The following is a 20,413-nucleotide window of genomic DNA, read 5'->3' on the forward strand; positions in this document are numbered from 1 at the left end:
TCCCTGACACTGAAGAAAAGGGGACCAATTAGGAGAGATCTTTGTGTAGTGTTCAATGCTGTTTAATTTGACCTGCTGTCCTTAAATTATTTCATTACCACTAGGAAGTGAGTCCAAACAAACTCAGCATTCCTTTGAATTAATGGTAGTAATGAGAGCTATCAGTTACTGAGTACTTACTGAGTGTTAGACATCACTCTAGAAGGCTCGCATACGTTATTTTATTTTATCCTTAGAACTGTTGTATGAAATAGGCTTTATTTTGCCCATTGTACAGATGAGGCTCAGAGGGATTAACCAGACGCAAAGTCATATAACTAGTGGCTCAGGAAATCCTTGAATCCCTTGCCTGAACATGCCTCTGGGTTCACCAAGCTATATTGATTTTTGAGGGTAGGTAGGTACTCATATTAATAATGAGTATTAGCTTTAAGAAAAGAACTTTCTGTCATTGTTCTTAATTCTGATTCAAAAAGTTAAATACTATCCAAATGTATTATATGCTTATAATGATAGTATCCTACTTATTTGCAATGCTTTCTTGTTTGTTTGATTTTAAGACACCTACTTTTTCCTGTTGTTCCAAAAGTACCCCATATTATACACTTGAAGATAAATCGAAACTAATCTGACTTTAAGAATTTTTTAATACCTCTTTATTATTGAGGGCCTTGCAAAAGTAGAGTGGAAATCAACCCTGACCTAAACAAGAAGCACAGGGCTGTGATCACTGTGAGAAGGAAAATAAAGGAGGCGAGCCCTGTGATTACTCCGGCTTTCTGCCTAGATATCTCTCTTAACCATGGAGCAGGGCACAGATTCCAAGCAGAGCACACTGGTCTTGCTGAACTGAAGAGATAGATTATAGTTCAAGGGAAGCTGAGGCAACTGAAAGCTGTGAGGGTGAGTTCTAGAAGAGGGAAGCTATGAAGAAGAACTGCCTAGAAATTTCCTCAGGGTTCCCTTGAATCTTTGCTGACTATATACATATGATTGGGAGGGGGGGTCCACACTGAGGGAGATTGGGGAAAGAGTGACCAGGAAGTTGTGAGCTAACTGGTTCCCGGAGCAGGGAGGTGTTTGAGTTCCTACCAGCCGGAGTAGAGAGCCCAGGGTGCTCACAGGGAGCTTCCAGCACTGATCACAGAGGGGCCACATCTTTGCTTGGGGCTAAAATATCCAAAGAGTATAGGTTCCTCTAGAGCTTCTAACAAAGCTTAAAAATAAGCCTCACAGGTATTAAACTGAGCCAAAAGTTAAGTGCCTACCAGAATAAAGTCCAACACTTTTTTTTTTTTTTAAGATTTTATTTATTCATGAGAGAGACGGGGGTGGGGGGGGCAGAGATATAGGCAGAGGGAGAAGCAGGCTTCATGCAGGAAGCCCAATGTGGGACTCGATCCTGGGATTCCAGGATCACGCCCTGAGCCAAAGGCAGATGCCCAACTGCTGAGGGCAGCCATCCCAGAGTCCAACATTTTTGAAACCAAGGCAACAGCGCTAGATATTCAGCATTTTAAAATGATAATGTCTAACATCCAATCAGAAGATACCATATTTACCAGGAAATGTGGTCCATTACTAGGAGAAAAATCAGGCAGTAGAAACAGAAATGACAGAGATGATGGAATTAGCAAACAAAGATATTAAAACGACGATAATTATGTTCAAGTATATAACCTACTGATTAGGAGGTAAATATTGTGGCCTTGCAAATAGTGGAGTAGAGTTCCAGTCTCTCATTTTATCTTTGTTCTTCCTGTGGTATTGATGGTTTGGTGAAATTTGAATATTCTCTTATAAGTCTAAGTTCAAGAAATCATACATGGCATATAGGTCATCTTGTCTACTCTCATAGGAAAAAGTGTATTTCATTGTTTCTGAGAGGTATATTTTCCCCACATTTCTAACATGTCTTCAATCATAATACATCTCATAATCATTGGCATCTTAGATTTGACGAAATGTGGTAAAAAGCCCGTTACAATTGTGACCTTTCCATAAATTCTTAATGGTAGACTTAAGTTTGAGACTTCTGCTTATATTACTCCCACCTGGAAAACCTTCTGTCCTTTTTTTTTTTTTTTTTTTAAGATTTTATTTATTTATTCATGAGAGACACAGAGAGAGAGAGAGAGAGAGAGAGAGAGGCAGAGACACAGGCAGAGGGAGAAGCAGGCTCCATGCAGGGAGCCTGATGTGGGACTCGATCCCGTGTCTCCAGGATTACGCCCTGGGCCAAAGGCAGGCACTAAACCACTGAGCCACCCAGGGATCCCAAAACCTTCTGTCTTTATTACTATCTTTTCTAATGTTTTAGATATACTTTTTTGAAAAAGATTTTATTTATTTATTTGACAGAGTAGGAGAACACAAGCAAGGGGAGCACAAGCAGAGAGAGAGGGAGAAGCAGATGCCCACTGAGAAGGGAGCCCGGGGGACCTTGGGATCATGACCTGAGCCAAAGGCAGATAGATGCTCAACTGACTGAACCACCCAGGCATCCCTAGATGTATTGTTTTAAGATTTTATTTTTCAGTAATTTCTACCCCCAATGTGGGGCTTGAACTTACAACCCCAAGGTCAAGAGTCTCATGCTCTACCAACTGAGCCAGCCAGATGCCCCTAGATGTATTTTTTTTTAAGTGAAGTTTTAAATTTTAATTCTAGTAGAGTTAACATACAGTGTTGCATTAGTTTCAGGTGTACAATATACAGTTTAACAATTCTATACATTACTCAGCATTCATCATGATAAGTGTACCCCTCTTTGTTATATCCAGATCCTACCCAGATCTTTATTCCAGGAAGTCTGTTCAATCCCTTCAGTTCACAGTGATGGTTTTCATCCTTTCTATTGTCATCATTGACTATATTGTTCATTTGATAACCAAACTTCTATTTATTTGCTGTATTGTTACTTAACTGTGGTTTTATCTGTCTCTTCAATTAAATTATATAAACTCTTAGTCAAGGGACAGATTTTTACTTCTTTGTGTCTCTTAGTGTCTACTTGATAAATACTCATTGATTAATAAGGGTACTATAATTAACTTTTAATATGACCTGAAACTTACTAATAGTTTTAATGGTTGAGAGAACCACATATAAAATATTTAGAACAGTGCCTTGCACATACTTAAATGCTAGATATGTATAGAACTAGTACTTCCACCACCACCACCACCACCACCACCACCACCACCACCACCACTACTACTGTTACTACTACAATCACTACAGCTGTTTTTTGTTGTTGTTGTTGTTTGTTTGTTTTTAAAGTAAACTGTCCAGTATGGGGTATTTTCGAGTAAGCTATATGCCCAAGATCAAGAGCACATGCTCTACTGACTGAGTTAGCCAGGCACCCATCGCTACAACTATTATAATTATTTTGTGCCATGCTCTGTGTTAAGCATTTTATACATACATTATTTCATTTTTCTTCACAACAGCCTTACAGACTAGGAATCATTACACTATTTTAACAGATTAGAAAACAGATTTCACTGCTTGCCAAGGTCCCAAAGCTCAAATTTGGCAGTAGTGAGTTGAAACCCATATCTCTGTCTCTTACTGTCCATGTTCTTACTCTTCTACAGCACTGCTGATTAGATTTTGAGGGTTTTGGTAACTGCCTAGTAAACTGAGGGTAGAAAGAAAAGAATAGGTACTTACTTCCCCTCTGCTCAAGGACTTTTCCTTATAAATCCCATATTTTGATTGGTGAATAGACCTTGTGAGAGGAAGTAGATGTACAGCTGCCCTTTGCTGCTGACTCTTAGTCAGTTGCTGGCAGCTTGGCCGTTAGTGACAGATGAGTGTGTGACACTTTTTCAGGAATGAATTCTTGTTACAGCTGGCAGAATAGAACAGTTGATACAGAATTGCATGGCAGTTTGCTCCATAATTCCACTCCCTGGTGTTCAGATGCAGTTGTGATTGCTAGGTCTCTCTCCTTACTTACATTGGTATATTAACAGTCACATCCAGGACTGCTGCTCCTGCCTGCTCCATGACCACACGGTGTGTTTGTATGTTGCCCTGAGCTGTCAGCAAAACATTTTGCTGAATCTCCTTTTTTGTTGTTGCTCTGCAACCTTTTTTCCCCCGGCCTTTCGCAGTTGTGTAAAGTCAGTTTCTTTTTTGGCCTTTCTATCCCAGAGAGGGAGCAGTTACCCCAGAGAGAAGCTTGAAATATGAAGTGAGGCATCATAGAGATTAAAATGAATAGTTAGAGGTGCCTGGCTGACTCAGAAGAAGAGCTTGCAACTCTTGATCTTGGAGTTGTGATTTTGAGCCCCATATTGGGTGTGGAGGTTACTTAAAAATAAAATAAAATAAAAAAATAAAAATAGGGACGCCCAGGTGACTCAGCAGTTAAGTGCATCTGCCTTGAGCTCAGGGCCTGATCCTAGAGTACCAGGATCGAGTCCCGCATTGGGGTCCCTGCATGGAGCCTGCTTCTCCCTCTGTCTATGTCTCTGCCTCTCTCTCTCTTTCTTTCTGTGTCTCTCATGAATAAATAAATAAAATCTTAAAAAAATAAAAATGAATCAAATGAATGGTTAGACAGTTGGCAGGATGAGACTTAGTGCCTGATATGTGATTCAGCTCTGAATATCTCCTTCCCTTCTTTTCTGATGTGCCTCTGTATCTAATCCACCAGTGGTTGTTCCAGTGACTTGTCTGTAGGGATCTTAACCTAGTATAATACTCACTGCTACTTGTAAGAACCAGGAAAGAAAGGTTACACTTAGGTTACACCTCCTCTCTACCTTTGAGTAAGGTAATAAAATGGGATTAGATATTCTAACACAAAAACCAACAGTGTGTTCCCATATGTAGCACAAGCGCAGGTATATATATATTTTAGGAATAGTTTTTTAAGGTCTTATTTATTTGTTTTAGATCACGTGCACAGCAGGGAGAGAGGCAGAGAGGGAGAGAGAATCTCAAGTAGATGCTGCGCTGAGCCCTGTGTGGAACTCCATCTCATGACCCTGAGATCATGACCTGAGCTGAAATCAAGAGTTGGTCACTTCTTTTTAAAAAAAGATTTATTTATTTATTTATTTATTTATTTATTTATTTATTTATTTATTTATTTATTTATTTATTTATGATAGAGAGAGAGAGAGAGAGGCAGAGACACAGGCAGAGGAAGAAGCTGGCTCCATGCAGGGAGCCCGACGTGGGACTCAATCCCAGGACTCCAGGATCGCGCCCTGGGCCCAAGGCAGGCGCCAAACTGCTGAGCCACCCAGGGATCCCAAGAGTTGGTCACTTAACTGACTGAGCCACCCAAGTGCCCCAAGAGGAATGCAATTTGTATCTATCCTCTTTCCTCAGATATATAGGCACCACTAACTGGAGATCACTCTTTCTGTCATTGGTAATAAATAAAAAAGGAAGGTCTTATAAATGAAAGATATTTATTGGGGCTTGTGTGAATTATTGGCATAGTTCTGTAATCTTAACTCTAAATGAATTGGTTTGTTGAGATTTGATACTTTGTTTTGTGCTTTGTGTTGGTATTTGTTTTTCAGAACAGCTTAGTTGTTTTTCATGTTAAACTCCTATGGGAATTTTTTTTCTTTTCAATTTTTTAATTTAAATGCTAGTTAGTTAAACTCCTGTGTGAATTTAATGCTGAATTAAGAACTATAGCTGAAAGAAATCTGGTATTTGAGTACCCACAAATAGCAGGGGTAAGATTTCTCCATTTCTGAGTAAAATCATTCAAAATTTATATGTATTCAATCAGTAAAAGTAAGCCCATTTAGATAGATAGAGTATTTCAAATGATTGCATTTTGATGAATTGGGTATTGCTAGAAATTGGCATTAGATTTGTAATGTGGAATGAACTTTGTAACTGAAAGTCATCAGTGATAACAATGTAGACCCTATGTATTATAACTCGATACATAACAGGAAACTTGGGCCTGGATAGAGATACAAGAAAGATTTTATGTGAATAAATCTTTTCTTTGGAGATCAGAATACTTTGCAAACAAAATCTCAGTTTAGTATACATCTTTTGAGCATTTTTTTAGTATAGCCCAAAGCTGAACTAGAAGGATGAATTGAAATTTTTCCACATTTGCCAGTCATCATTAGATTAAGAACTAGAATCCAGGTTTCTAGCTCTACTGTTTAAATATATTTTCTTTAGACAACCAACTGAAAACGCCTCATTTTGGCCACTTAAGAGACATACAGTCTTCTATGGAATAGTTGATACTAGGGGGAAAAAAATCATTCATTCATTCATTCATTCATTCATTCATTTAGATTTATTTATTCACGAGAGACACACACAGGTAGGCAGAGACACAGGCCGAGAGAGAAATGCAGGACTCTCTGGCAGGACTTGATGCAGGACTCAATCCTGGACCAAGGATCACACCCTGAACCAAAGCCAGGCGCTCAACCACTGAGCCACCCAGGCATCCCAAGAAAAAAAACAATTTTAGAGGCAAAAGTGATCCCCCAGTTTTAACTTTAAGAGCAAAGCTATGATTAGGGTCTAAAGAGTAATAAAAGTAAAAATAAAAGGTATTGCCCCCAAAAGGTAATAGAAAGTTATGGAATTACCAGATGTGAATGGTTCTTGATAGATGTACAGTATGCTCAAGGAGTAAGATACTGGAATGAATTAATGAATGAATTTATTTAAAGAGTTTATTTATTCATGAGGGACAGAGAGAGAGAGAGAGAGAGGCAGACACACAGACAGAGGGAGAAGCAGGCTCCACGCAGGGAGCTTGATGTGGGACTTGATCCCAGGACTCCGGAATCTCACCCTGAGCCGAAGGCAGACGCTCAACTGCTGAGCCACCCAGGTGTCCCCACATATAAGCTTTTTTTGGTTCTCCCAGTCAGATACTTTCTCTGTCCACTCTAGGAGTTCCATTTCTGTCTTACTGTCTCCTTTGGACATAACTCTAGTGACCTAAACTGATTTGTCAGTAATTCCTTGTGTTTGGAGGGAGTCTAGTTATATTTGTAGGTTCAGCCTCACCCTGCATTTCAACAGGAAGTGGGTAGGTGCTTAAGTCTATAATGAGGCATTCTTCTTTGTGGTTGTTGCATGGTAGTGAGGGCCGCTGTATGCAACAGTAAATTCATACCTTTTAAAACATTTTAGTAGACAGATTTAGATTACAGTAACCCTGTATGTTGTCTGTCATTTTGAAATAAAAGTTATTTGACTTTTCAATTGAAATTTTTGAACCCCTGTGGAATGCATATTTAACATGAAGAAATTTGTCTCTTGAAAGAGGAAATTGGTCTACAAAGTAAAGCTCTTCTCATATGTCCCCATCCAAAGTGCTGTTAACTATAGAACAGTGGGAAATGCTGAAGTGAAAGCAGAAGTCCTAATTGCCACACATATAACATCCCCACATGTTCTCATCCCCTGCTACTGCTGATCAGCATTTTAGGGGTGTGTTTCAAAGAGGAACTGCCTTGAGAAGCATTTCTGTTGTTATGGTTATTGCTATAGCTCAGATATACTTGCTTTTGGATGCAACCATAGAAATCTGCAGGTGTTATCAGTGCCCTTGACTCTAAATGAAGTATTGTATATTTATTTATAATAAACAGCTAGTAATAAATATTACTGCCAGAATGAGCAGTCATCTCTTCTTTCCTGGTAATGACAAGAATTCAGAGTGGGATATAGATGAATGTGTTCTCCCTCACATGTAGCCTTCCTTTATTATCTTCTACCCTCTCGGTCTTTCTCACCTCACCCCACTTTTGCCTCAGGATGTTGGCATCAGAGTTGTGAGAATGCAGGGCAGATCTCAAAGTCTCCTTTTGACTTTACACTGACCACGTATGATATATAAATATTTCGTGATAACTTCTAATTTACAGAACTTGTAGAATCTTACTGTTTGAAGGGACCTGAGAGAACACCTCATCCAATTTCCAGTTCATAGCATGAATCTTACCATGGTACTGAGAGTCTAGACTGGTCTGTGTATTGCCAGGCCATGACTAGGGAGGGATGCCTTAAAGCCTTTTACTTACTTGTTCTCAGACTCATTCTCAAGTCCCTTAGGCTGAAAATAGCCAGGAGTAAAGATGGGGTTGTTGCTGAGTCTGGCTGCATGTCTGGAACTGTTCCAAAGCCAGTTTTTCCTTTGGATTTAGTTGGGTAGCCAGCTCCCAGATCAGTCTGGGAGCCTCCTGGGGTGTAAATAACTTTCCCTCAGGACTCTGTCTGGAACATCCTTCGTACCATTCTGTGTCCTACAGGTCCTAGTAACTAGATGGACCTAGATCTGGAGAACATTTTGATCCATAGCCATAATCCATCCCTCTCTGTATTTCTTAGACCTGCCTCTGGCCTTGTGTTCAGAATGCAATGGATGTTAGATATTGGATGTTGGCCAGTGAGGAGGTTATGGCAACTGAGGTAGAAGCAAATCTAGAAGGATCCCTGGGTGGCGCAGCAGTTTAGCGCCTGCCTTTGGCCCAGGGCACGATCCTGGAGACCCGGGATCGAGTCCCACGTCGGTCTCCCGGTGCATGGAGCCTGCTTCCCCCTCTGCCTATGTCTCTGCCTCTCTCTCTCTCTCTCTCTCTCTCTCTCTCTCTCTCTGTGTGTGTGACTATCATAAATAAATAAAAATTAAAAAAAAAAAGAAGCAAATCTAGGAATTTTGGAACTTCTTAAAATCATCTGGCTTAGTCCCTTTATTTTGCAGATGAGGAAACTGAAGCCCTGAGTGAGAATTATATCGTCTTTGATTTAGAAGGCATTATAGAAGTCACCCAGTCTGACTTCTCAACATCAGCATCTTAGAGTCTGATAATGTCTCCTCCAGCATTCCTGATAGCTGGTCATCCAGAGGATTGTACTGGGAGCCTCTAAAGAGGACCCATTCTAATATAGGACAGCTCTAATTAAAAGGAGCTAACTACATTGAAATCTATTTCCCCGTAACTTTTATCTTCTCAGTAGTCCTAATTCCTTTCCTGTGTAACATCTCCCAAGGTGTAAGACCTCAAATCCCCAAATCAGCAAATATCACTATAGCATCTAGTTTCCCTCCTCAAAGTAAAACATAACTGAAAAAGAACTTGATTGATTCTGTGAAGATAGGTCATTCACTCTTTATGGATCCAAAGCTGCTTTTTACAGCTAAGAACCACTGTTTTCTTAGATTTCTTCACTTTCTCTTCTTTTCTGTCACTGGCACTAGCATTTACCTCTTTATTACTGGTATTTACCTCTTTAATAAAGAAACATCTGTTTGATCACTTTGTATAACTGTACTCTGGAGTATCAGGAAGGAGTAGCAAATAGGACTGAAGGGTCAGACTCACCCTTAGAACCTGTCTGGCTTCTCCATTCATATTTGCTAGCTGTAGTGGGCCTCTCCATTTCTATTGTCTTTTTCTTAGCCTGGGAGGAGTCCCAACTGTTTACCTCCAGCCTTCTCCTGCCCAAATATAACTTCTTTGCTTCTGCTAGAATGATTTGCCTAAAATGCAAATTTGACCATGTCACTTCCTTAATTCAGTGGTTTCTAAATACTCAGTACTCTACATATTTTCCACTAAATGACTACTGATGATAGAGGAGCCTTTCTCAACTGGATTTCCATGAGAGAATTAAACCCTGATGCCATTAGGCATCCATTGTATGTAATGTATTAACTTTTTCTCCAATGCATCTGGAATGGTGCTAGTTATGTACAGTCTTGAGAAGAATTGAGAAAATAGTCACTCTAATCATTTTCTTTGTTCAGTAGATCAGATGAGGAACTCAGTGTGAAAGAGTGGAGAGAACGTATGTTCTTTAGGAGGTCCAGAAGCCTGGCTAGGAGGAACCTCCAGAAAAAAAAGCCCCACTAAATGGCTTATCAGTCTAGGGTTGTGGACTAGTGCATTCTACCACATGATATGTCCATAGTTAAAAGTGTCTTAAAAATATTTATCAGTGAATAGAAATTGGTTTTTATTGGAAGATTTTTCCTGGGGTCCATGGAACTATACTTTTTTCTCTTAGCCCCTATAGACATTTTATATATGTTACATTATTTAATGTTTCTAGGAAAATTGCCCAAGATCACACAGCTAGTAAGGTGTCAGAGTCAGAGTACCAACCCAAGTATGTTTCAACTCCACAACTTGAAGCTGAGTTTATTTCTAAGTTTATCTTCACTGGAATGTAGGCTTTTTTTTGTTTTTTTTTTTTTCTGGTCAAGTTACTGTTGTGTTTCAGATCATTCATGCATATTTCTTTTGCTGAATATAACTTAACTGATTATCCAGAAGGAAAATGAATAGTGAATCAGGTAATTCCATAAAACAGGCAGTCTTATCAATCTTTGGTGGTTCTGAAACATACTAAATGGCTTTTTTTAGTGGCAGATTTACTTTTCTAATTGTTTTGTCTTGATACTGACATATTGTCATTTCTTGAATACTCTAGCTGGTTGTGGCAACTAGCTTTTTTGGTAAGAGGAAACCATCTTGCTATCGAAAACTTGATTCTCCCCATGGGACATAGAGTTGACTCCATTTGTACCTGCTTACTCAAGGCCCTTGGGAAAGTGTAAACGCTAAAATACAAAGGTGTTAGAAGTGCCCTCTCCCTGGCCCCCAGTTCTCCATGTACCTAGCCATCTGGAATTCCATTTCCGTTAGGTGTCCAAAGAGAATGTCTGCAATGTCTTTTCAGTAGCCACATTCAACACAGAATTTCAAGGGCATCTGGCTTCTTTAGCTTCTCTGAGGAGCTGGAACAAATACTGAAATGATTGTTAATAGAGGGAGCTACAGTGGCTGTTTTCAATCATCTCTGGCCGCACCATTGAATTTCTGGTTCTTCTAGAAAGGTTGACATTTGAGAGTCTAAGAGCATCCAGAGGATGGTGTACAGAGCCCTGTGAGGTTCTTTAATTTGTAACCTCCTGCCTCCTTTCTTGTTAGAAATTCTTCACCAGTGAGTTATTAACGAATTAACGATTGCATCTTAGTACCTGATAACCCTCTACATCATGTAAAAGAAGAGGAGTTAGGCTGAAAGGGAAAGTCCAGAATTTGGATTAGAAAACCTGTTGAGTCAAAGGGGAACTTAGCAGAGGAACGGCATGAAAATTATTTCCTTAGATAGTAGACAAATATTCAGGAAACACCTCTGCACCCCCAAAGATAGGCACAGCTGCCACACAGTGACTATTAAAGGGAGGTTCAAAGTTATGAGCAAACAGCTGATTCTCTTGGTTCTTGGGCTGTTGCTGTTGGTGACAGGAAATCTTGTTCCCCAAGCTGCTGGCTTCCTGTTTTATTTTTACTCTTAGTAGATCAGAATGTCCATAACAAGGAGCAGTCTGTTCCAAAGGGTTCTACTCCCCCTTTGAGCCTGAAGGGCTTTTTTTTTTTTCTTTTGGTCAGACAATATGTTGGTTTACATTTAAGATCTATAATACTTAGTTTGGTTTAAACATTTTGTATTCCCAGTCAACTTTTTTTGGTGATGAGCTGGTGTTTTAAGATTTGATGTAAGTAAACCTCTGCTTGCTTCTTTTATATATGTGTATATAAAAGAGGAGTTTGCAATATTGGGGATGTGGGTATGTTACCTTTATGCTTTACCTTTTTCATTTGAAGAGAATATGCTTTTTCCCTAGCATGAAAATCATTAGGCTGTTTTAAATTTCTTTGGTTTTCACGAGATAGGACCAGCTCAGTGTGCCTTTGGCTGTAGTCATACCCATTTTGTGGAGACTAAAAACCTCCTCCTATCCTTGTAAAGCTAGGAATTTGGTAATCTAATTCTGAAACAATAGCTCAGCGTGAACCTGAAGTGGTGGGGGATTTCCTAGGGAAAGGGGCTCAGCTGACAGGATAAGAAACGGTAACTGGAAGGTTTCCGGATCTGCTCCAGACACTTCCTGCTGTCTCAAGAGCCTTTTGGCCCAGGTGTGTTGAACCGGATGCAAGAGAGAAAGGGAGCTGTTGGGTAGAAGAGAAAGGACTAGGAAATCTTACAGCACGGTTTGCTTAGCATCGTGTTTGACATATTGAACATGTAAAATTTTCCTTCATATTCTTTAATTCTGTCAATTTACAGACGAAACTTTAGTAGTGTTAATAGACACTGGCAGCTAGTGTTTTGTTGTATATTAGGGAGGAACTAATCCATCAGGGAGGAACTGGAGAAGTTATGCCCTGATGTAGATCAGTGGAATCACTGTTGGCAACTTAATTTCATTGTGGAGATTATCAGGTGACAGTAGCTCTTTTTTGATCCTTATAATTGATCATTTAGAATCTGATCTTTCCTGATTATGGACATACCAAGGATAGGATCCATCTGTGTACCATCCCGAGCCTGCTGAATGGACTGTTTGCTGACCATGCTTCCTTGCCTCTGGAGACTCTTGTTGGTTGGAGCACGGTTGTTATTTTAAGGTTTTTAGGTTTTTATGCTGCCTGTGTAACTCAGCCAGCAGTCACCAGTTCAGAATTTCTAAACTTACCAGCAAGCTTTCTAATGGCAAACCTTAAAGATTGTGGGGAGGGAGGGGCTTAAAAGAGAAAAAATGATGGGGGAGAAATTTTTTAAAAGCTGTTTTAGATCAGAGCAAGACAAAAGGAAAAAAAAGACGCACAGCCCTAGTGTGCCTGGAATTTGTGGTTGAGTAATACTTTCCTGTTATTTCTTTTTTAGGTTGTTTTTCATCATTCAGAACATTGCCTGAAGCAGGTCCACCATGCCGTTAGTAACGAGGAACATCGAGCCAAGGCACCTGTGCCGTCAGACGTTGCCTAGCGTTAGAAGCGAGCTGGAATGCGTGACCAACATCACCCTGGCAAATGTCATCCGACAGCTGGGCAGCCTGAGTGAGTGCCGCAGAGAGCCTGTGCTTTGCCCTCAGGGGTCGTTGGTGCTCTTTATTTAGTTTCCTTCTCCTCCCGTGTTCCTATTTCTCCCCCATCTGCCTTCCCTAGGTAATGCGAAAATGTATTCCCTCCCCCCCTCCCGAGAGAGAGGTTCCTTTTTGGTACAGATTCTTCCCCTCAACCCTTTCTTCATCTACCACCACCCTCTAGGTTCCCTCCACCTCCCCCTCCACCTGCTTCAAAAGAAATCTGTGGGAAGGGTAGCAGGAAGGGCTGCAGCAGAAACTGCAGATGGAATGACAGAGCAGAATTCTCTGTGTGTAAAGTGGGAGGTTCACAGAGCAGTATCTTGGGTTGGGGAATGTGCCTGTAATTGCATGAGCTGTTCGATGTAGCTGACTTTGTTGAAGCCTCAAATGTGCCAATAGTCTTTATCTACCCGACACCCCCTCCCCCCAACTTTTCTTCCCAAAGAGGAGTAAAGCAAACATGCATTCAGAGAGATTCTAGCTGACTTGTCTACCCTGGTACACATTTAATTGTGCTGCAGGCCCCCAGGTCCAAGTTCAGGGTACAAATTACTTTTGCAGTCTCTAGGGTATTGGGAGTTTTGCAAGCTACGTTTACACACAATGACACAAAGTATAGCTGGAGCCATTCTTCTCTAGGAGGAAGATAGGGGTTAGCCTGGTCTGTTTTGGAGCTGAGGGAAAGCGTGCTCTACGTGTGTGTGTGTGTGTGTGTGTGTGTGTGTGTGTGTGTGTGTGTTTTAGTTGGCAAAAATGAATGAGACTGCCTTGGGTGGGGTACATGGATGGGTTTGGATTTCACTCTGAATCAAGCTCACTTTGTTTGAAGCTGAGGTATGGGAAGGGCAAATACTTGGATAAGCTTTGCATTTGTCTAGTACCACTCCAGCTCCCATAAGAATGTCCGTCAAATTGCCATTTTAGTGATATTCCTTAGCAAAGGCATCTTGGTGTGAATTATTTTGAGACACTTAACTGCTCCTATCACGTCACTGCCCTTAGTGAAGGCAGTGGGATATTCAGGAAAGCCTGCCTTCCCCCAGGTAGTAATAGGCCCTACCTTTAAAAACAGGGGTCTGAGGGGACCGAACTCTGTGACCATATGATATATGGGGTCTGAAATTCCTAAGCCTTTACCTAGCTCAGTTGATCTAGGGCTTAGGGAAACCTGGATAGGATGTCAGGAAGAAATGAAACCCTGCTAGTGCCTGTCTTACACAAAGGAACACTGACAGCAGTGCAACAGCAGTGCAGCTGACAAGGAGGCACATGAAGGCAGTAGAGAGCCTCACTGCTTCTTAAAAGCATCATTTCTGCTTCTGTCACCCTGAGAAGGCCAAATGGGTGAAAGTCAATCACACACTGGTTCCTTCTCCATAGGACAAAGGACATCTAGCTAATGATGCTTCTTACTCTCACTCAGCAGGAGTTATGCTCTCTCTCAGGTGTTTTTCCAGGGTAGTGTTGATGGATGTCATTGCTCACTCTCACTAGTGATCAGACCACTCCTGTCTTGAGGAAGCCAGTCTGAGAACCAGTGTTAGTTTGTGCCTATGGAAACAAGATTTCTTCACATTGTGAAGCTAACTGACCCTTTATTCGTCCAAAAACATGTATTGAACATATTTTATGTGCCAGATGCTGAAGAAATACAGCAATAATAAGAAATGGTCTCCACCTTCCAGGAGCTTATAATCTACCAGAGGAGACAGAGATAAATAATTCTTAAGGGGAGAGAATGAGAGGGGAACTCATATTTGTTGATTGTTTACTTTATGCCAGGTTTTAATAGGATCTTGACATAGATAATCTCTTTTAATCCCTTTGATGATCCTATGAGGGTAGGTAGTGGTATTCTCGTTTTTCAAGTGAAAAAATGAAGGCTTAGGAAAGTAAGGTAACTTTCTAGAGAGACGACAGCCAATAAGAAGTAAAGTCAGACTTCCAGAGAATTTCTCAGCTCTGTCCTCTATTCTCTGTCTCTACCAACACTGCCCTAGTTCAGACCTTCGTTGACCTTCACCTAAATGATTGCCTTATCCTCCCTCTGGCCTCCCTTTCTCTGGTCAACCCTCTTAAATCTATAAATCTGAAAATCTTAAAAATTTTAAATCTGTATCGTTGCCATAATGGTCTGCTCAAAACAAATCTCACTTTTTACTTTTATAATTCTGAATTGTTTGACTTTTTGAAAGTTAAATCTGTGTTTTGCAATCTAAAGTATTTTGAGGGACACCTGGGTGGCTCAGCAGTTGAGCAGCTGCCCTTGGCTCAAGAGTGTGATCCCGGAATCCTGCAGTCCCAGATGAGTCCTGGCATTGGGCTCCCTGCAGGAAGCCTACCTCTCCCTCTGCCTATGTCTCTGCCTCTCTCTGTGTGTCTTTTGTGAATAAATAAAATCTTTAATAAATAAGTAAGTAAGTAAGTAAGTAAGTAAGTAAATAAATAAATAAATAAATAAATAAATAAATAAAATATTTAAAAGGTGTTTTGAGGGGCACCTAGGGGAGGCATCAGTTGGTTAGTTGGTTAGGCATCAGCCTTCAGCTCAGGTCATGATCTCTGGGTGCTGGGATCGAGCCCCATGTGGGGCTCATTAGGGAGTCTGGTTCTCCCTCTTCTCCCTGCTTGTGCTCTCTCTCGCTATCTCTGTCTCTCTCAAATAAATAAATAAAATCTTTAAAATAAAATAAAATGTGAGACGCCTGGGTGGTCAGCGGTTGAGCGTCTGCTTTCAGCCCAGGACGTGATCCTGGAGTCCCGGGATCGAGTTGCACATCGGGCTCCCTGCATGGAGCCTTCTTCTCTCTCTGTCTGTGGCTCTGCCTCTCTCACTCTGTGTGTCTGTCATGAATAAATAAATAAAATCTTAAAAAATAAAAATAAAAAATAAAATGTGTTTTGAAATAGGAGTACAAAGGTTAAAAATCTTCCCTGTTCTCACTGTGAGACTATTTAAATTTCTTGGCTTGGCATTCAAGACTTTTCAAACCTGCCTTCCTTTCCAGTCTCATTTTTTGCAATCCTTCTTTTCCCATTTTACACTCTTCTTAAAACATTTTTTTAATGAAAAAGGAAGAAAAGGGGGAAGAAAGAAATAATGAATTATCATCTACTTGTAGTACTTCTGAGATAGACCATACCCTCTCATACTTGAATGCAGTACCCTTGCTGTTCCTTCTGCCTAGAAAACCCTTACCATCCTTGTAGCTGATCTTCAAGGCCTAGCTCAAGGATTTCCTGCGCCAGGTTGCACTAAGTGCTCCTTGGAGCTCCAATTATGTGCCTGTGTTATTACCTACCACACTATATTGCAAATTATCTGTATTTCTTATACTAAATTAAAAGTTCTCAAAAAAAAAAAAAAAGTTCTCTGAAGGCAGAAATCACGTGTTGTTTGGTCTTGAACCCCAGTGTTTATCTTGTGTAGTATCTGGCATCCAGTAGAAGCTCAGTAAATGTTTGTCAAATGATTCATACCTATATTCTCTCCACCATTCCATGATGTTCGTGCATAGAGAATACAGGGAAGGAAGTAATACTTTCTATGGGGAGTCAGTCCATGATGTGGGAGCATAAGGAGAGTTAGGGAATGCTTCATAGAAGAGGTTAGATTTGAACCAGGCCTTGAAAGATGACTAGTATTTCATCCAGCAGATAGCAAGATAGGAACAGTCTCATATGTGCTTCACATTCATGACCTTGGCCTCATGTACTCTAGCCAGAAGTGCTTGGTCTAGTAGGCAAAATCTGATTATGGAATGGATAAAACACAAAACTAAAAATTCCAGAGCTTTGGATTACTCCATGATAGCATATCCAGAATTTTTATTTTCCCTCAGTGCAGAGATTGGCATTTCACATATTTGGTTGCCGTATCTTAGGATATATAGGCACAGCCAGCCTGCACTTTTGAATCAGTATCCTGACCACCCGGTAGAATGGAACCCTCACTTGGGTAATTAGGAAATCATGCTATGATATAGGGTTTTCTGAGTGTAGTGGGGCCATACCACTGGGGGGCTCCAAGACTTTCATTTAGACTTGAAGCAAGAGCAGTGTCACATTTCTAAAAATCAGTTTTACCTGTTCACTTCCACATAAGATTTCATTTAACGGTTCTGTTAAGGAAAAGAAAAGTGAAGAGTGCTTTTGGAATCTCTTGCAAAATGTGGTTGATAACTATTACGAATGTCCTGGTGGGATCGTGGGTCTGTCTTGGTAATCTGAATGAATGAAATTTAACTCTGAACAAGGCACTCTGGTTTTCTCCTATATAAGTATAACACTTCTGTTTTCAGATTGGAGTAATACTTAGTACTTGGAGAATTGGGACTATCATATTACTGACTGGAATTATATCTTAAATTTCCTGTAAGTGGGGGCGCATGGGTGGTTCAGTCAGTTAAGTGTCTGCCTTCAGCTCAGGTCATTCCCAGAGTCCTGGGATCAAGCCCCATGTCAGGCTCCCTGCTCAGTGGGGAGTCTGCTTCTCTTTCTCCTTCTCCCTGCTCTCACTCTTTCTCAAATAAATCAATTAATTTAATTTAATTTAATAAATTCCTGTAAGTGTAAAACAGGATATGTAGATACAGTCTTGAAAGTCATCTAAATGTGGTTGACCATTCATTATAAGAAAGAATTTCATTGTAACAACCTAGCATTTTTTTTTAAGATTTTATTTATTTATTCATAGAGACAGAGAGAGAGAGAGAGGCAGAGACACAGGCAGAGGGAGAAGGAGGCATCATACAGAGAGCCTGACGTGGGACTCGATCCAGGGTCTCCAGGATCAAGCCCTGGGCCAAAGGCGGCGCTAAACCGCTGCACCACTGGGGCTGCCCAACAACCTAGCATTTTTAATTCATTTAATCCTATGACAATTTTGTGAGGTTGATATAGTTACCCCCATTTTACAGATGAGGAAACAGACATTGTGACTTGCTGCAGAGTATGCACGTATAAATAGAAAGAATTGAGATTAAATCCAGATCTTTTTTTTTTTTTTTTTTTTTTAGATTTTATTTATTTATTCATGAGAGACCCAGAGAGAGAGAGGCAGAGTCACAGGCAGAGGGAGGAGCAGGCTCCATGCAGGGAGCCTGAAGCGGGACTCGATCCCCGGTCTCCAGGACTAGGCCCTGGACTGAAGATGGCGCTAAACTGCTGAGCCACCTGGGCTGCCCCGAAATCCAGATTTTTCTGATTGAAGTCCTCTGCTTCTTCTATGTATCATCTTGTAGTTATAAGTAGGCCCAGGGCCTGATGTGATGAAATGACAGTAGGAAAACCTTCATACCACTTCACTTCCTCTTCAAATAGCATTCTCGGGACACCTGGGTGGCTCAGTGGTTGAGTGTCTGCCTTTGGCTCAGGGCAAGATCCTGGAGTCCCGGGATAGAGTCCCACATCAGGCTCCCTGTGAGGAGCCTGCTTTCTCTCTGCCTCTCTCTCTCTCTCTCTCTCTCTCTCTCTCATTAATAAATAAAATCTTAAAAAAAAAAAATCTGTAACACCTCTCAAATACTATTCTCAGTGTTTGCCTGTTTGTGTTAGGGATAAGATTTTTATCTTGAAAATCACTGTGCCACATTTAGCCATACTACTCACACTACTACTACTCCCTTCACTGAGGAGCAGGACATCCTAGGTACTGTCTTGGTGACTTAAGGGTGGGTTGGTTTGGGGTTTTCTTTTCTTCCAGAATACTTGGTCCATTAACAGATTTTTTTTTTTTTTTTTTTTTTTTTTTTAAGTAATTGGCTACATTCAATGTGGGCTTGAACTCACAATCCCAAGATCAAAAGTCAGTGCCCTGGTTAACAGATATTTTTGAGCACATAATGTTGCATGTTTATCTGCTTTAGCTTTCCAGTTTTCCATTACCTGGAGGATCATTGATGCAGTATGGTTTTTATAGGAACTTGGCTGCAGTATGGACAGAGTTCAGATACAATTCTTACCCTGCAGAACAGAAATGCAGCTTCGTTAGCCAATTTGTGTTCTTTGAGCCCAGGAGCTTCCCATGGTTGTTTAAATCACAAAATCGTTCAGTATGCAAAGACTTGTTCCTTCCTGGATTAGAAACTCTTATTGACTAAATTTACCAGCAATTCAAAAATATGCTGTTGATTGGTCTTATCCTTACTCTCTAGGTTACGCTGGGAAGGTGAACTGGGGTTCACCGTGAAGGTGCAGTTTTGGCCTTTTGACTAATATTTTCCCCCTCAAGTGTGGACTAAGCATAAATATAGTTTAGAAGCTAAAAATCAGAGCCTACTTAAAATAGTTCTCAGTTTTTGTGGTTGGGCACAAAAACTGTGCCTACCTTTACCTTGCAAGTAAGAAACTCAGATGGTATATTTATTCATGTGTGCCGCTCTTCATTCCTAGCAAGAATGTGCTTTGTGGCTTGGAATGACAATATGGAGGTAGTGTCAAATTGCTGTTAGGTTTCTTTGGCTGCAAATTCTCCTTGCATTCCAGGGTTGAAAGTATGAAACTCTTTTCTTTTTCTAAAAAATAAGATATTGTAGAAAGAGACCACTGGTATGTTGGTTTTGAGGGAGGCCTTGAAAATATCAGCCTTTCCCTTGTTCCCTGAGATGTAGATTTGAAGGATTATAACCTAAAGCAAAGTTGTAGATTATGAAACATAAGATAACCTTTTCACCCCATAGAAGAAGTTATAGGTCTCTGCTGTGAGTTGTTGATAAGTTCAAGGCCTCTCGAAGATACCACAACTCATCATAGTTGTTGAATGTATTTTGGAGGTTCCGCTGAGGATGTAATTTCTTATTTTTCAGGTTAATTGTAGACACCTACAAAGTGCCCGTAACTCCCAATCTGTTTTCCAGAACCATTTGACAAGTTGCTTTTTACAGAGCAGCAAGGGGCTAAGGGCTATAGGCAAATGTGTAGACATATTGTTACTCTTCCAGGATTAATTTTGTGTATTGCACCTCTTGATATTATTCAGCCTGCATTGAGTTCGTGACTATTCCGAGTTTGCCAAGAAGACTATTAGAGAAAAAAATGCATACTGTTCAAGCTATGGAGGGCACGTCTCTATCTCCAAGAGCAAGCATCTGCATGTAACCCAAACCATCTTAGGGGGTGGGTGTGTGGGTTGGGGAAGTGGGGAATAAGATCTTTAGTAGCGTTTTTCTAACCGTTTATGTCATTTTTATGCACTAGTGACTTGGTTTCTTTGCTCTTTCAGGTAAATATGCAGAGGACATTGTTGGAGAGCTCTTTACTCAGGCAAATACCTTTGCCTCTCGGGTAAGCTCCCTTGCTGAGAGGGTCGACCGCCTACAAGTTAAAGTCACTCAGCTGGATCCCAAGGAAGAAGAAGGTAAGGAAGCTGAGCTCAGCATTTGCAGGCTTTGCTGAGCAGTTTCTTAGAATTTTTTTCTCCTGATTTATAAAAAAATGAGGGGGAAAAAAATCACAGAGACCTATGGAGTTCTGCTTTGAAATGACACAAGCCTGGATGGTGTAAAGAAA

At 40.6% G+C, this 20,413-nt stretch overlaps 1 protein-coding gene across 3 annotated transcripts in view; it reads left to right on the forward strand.

The window, feature by feature from the left end:
• WASF2 (WASP family member 2) overlaps positions 1 to 20,413 on the forward strand; it is a 73,021-nt gene that overhangs the window by 37,669 nt on the left and 14,939 nt on the right. For 2 of the 3 annotated variants that reach the window (XM_038531408.1, XM_038531406.1), the window contains exons 2-3: positions 12,703 to 12,875; positions 20,127 to 20,261. In XM_038531408.1, coding sequence (XP_038387336.1) covers positions 12,746 to 12,875; positions 20,127 to 20,261 — 265 coding nt within the window. In that variant the 5' untranslated portion in view covers positions 12,703 to 12,745. Of the gene's footprint in view, positions 1 to 11,314; positions 11,531 to 12,702; positions 12,876 to 20,126; positions 20,262 to 20,413 lie in introns of those variants that run through there. The other variant, XM_038531407.1, reaches the window with a different exon arrangement.

Source organism: Canis lupus, chromosome 2, assembly GCF_011100685.1.
Source record: "Canis lupus familiaris isolate Mischka breed German Shepherd chromosome 2, alternate assembly UU_Cfam_GSD_1.0, whole genome shotgun sequence".
Lineage (NCBI taxonomy): Eukaryota > Metazoa > Chordata > Mammalia > Carnivora > Canidae > Canis > Canis lupus.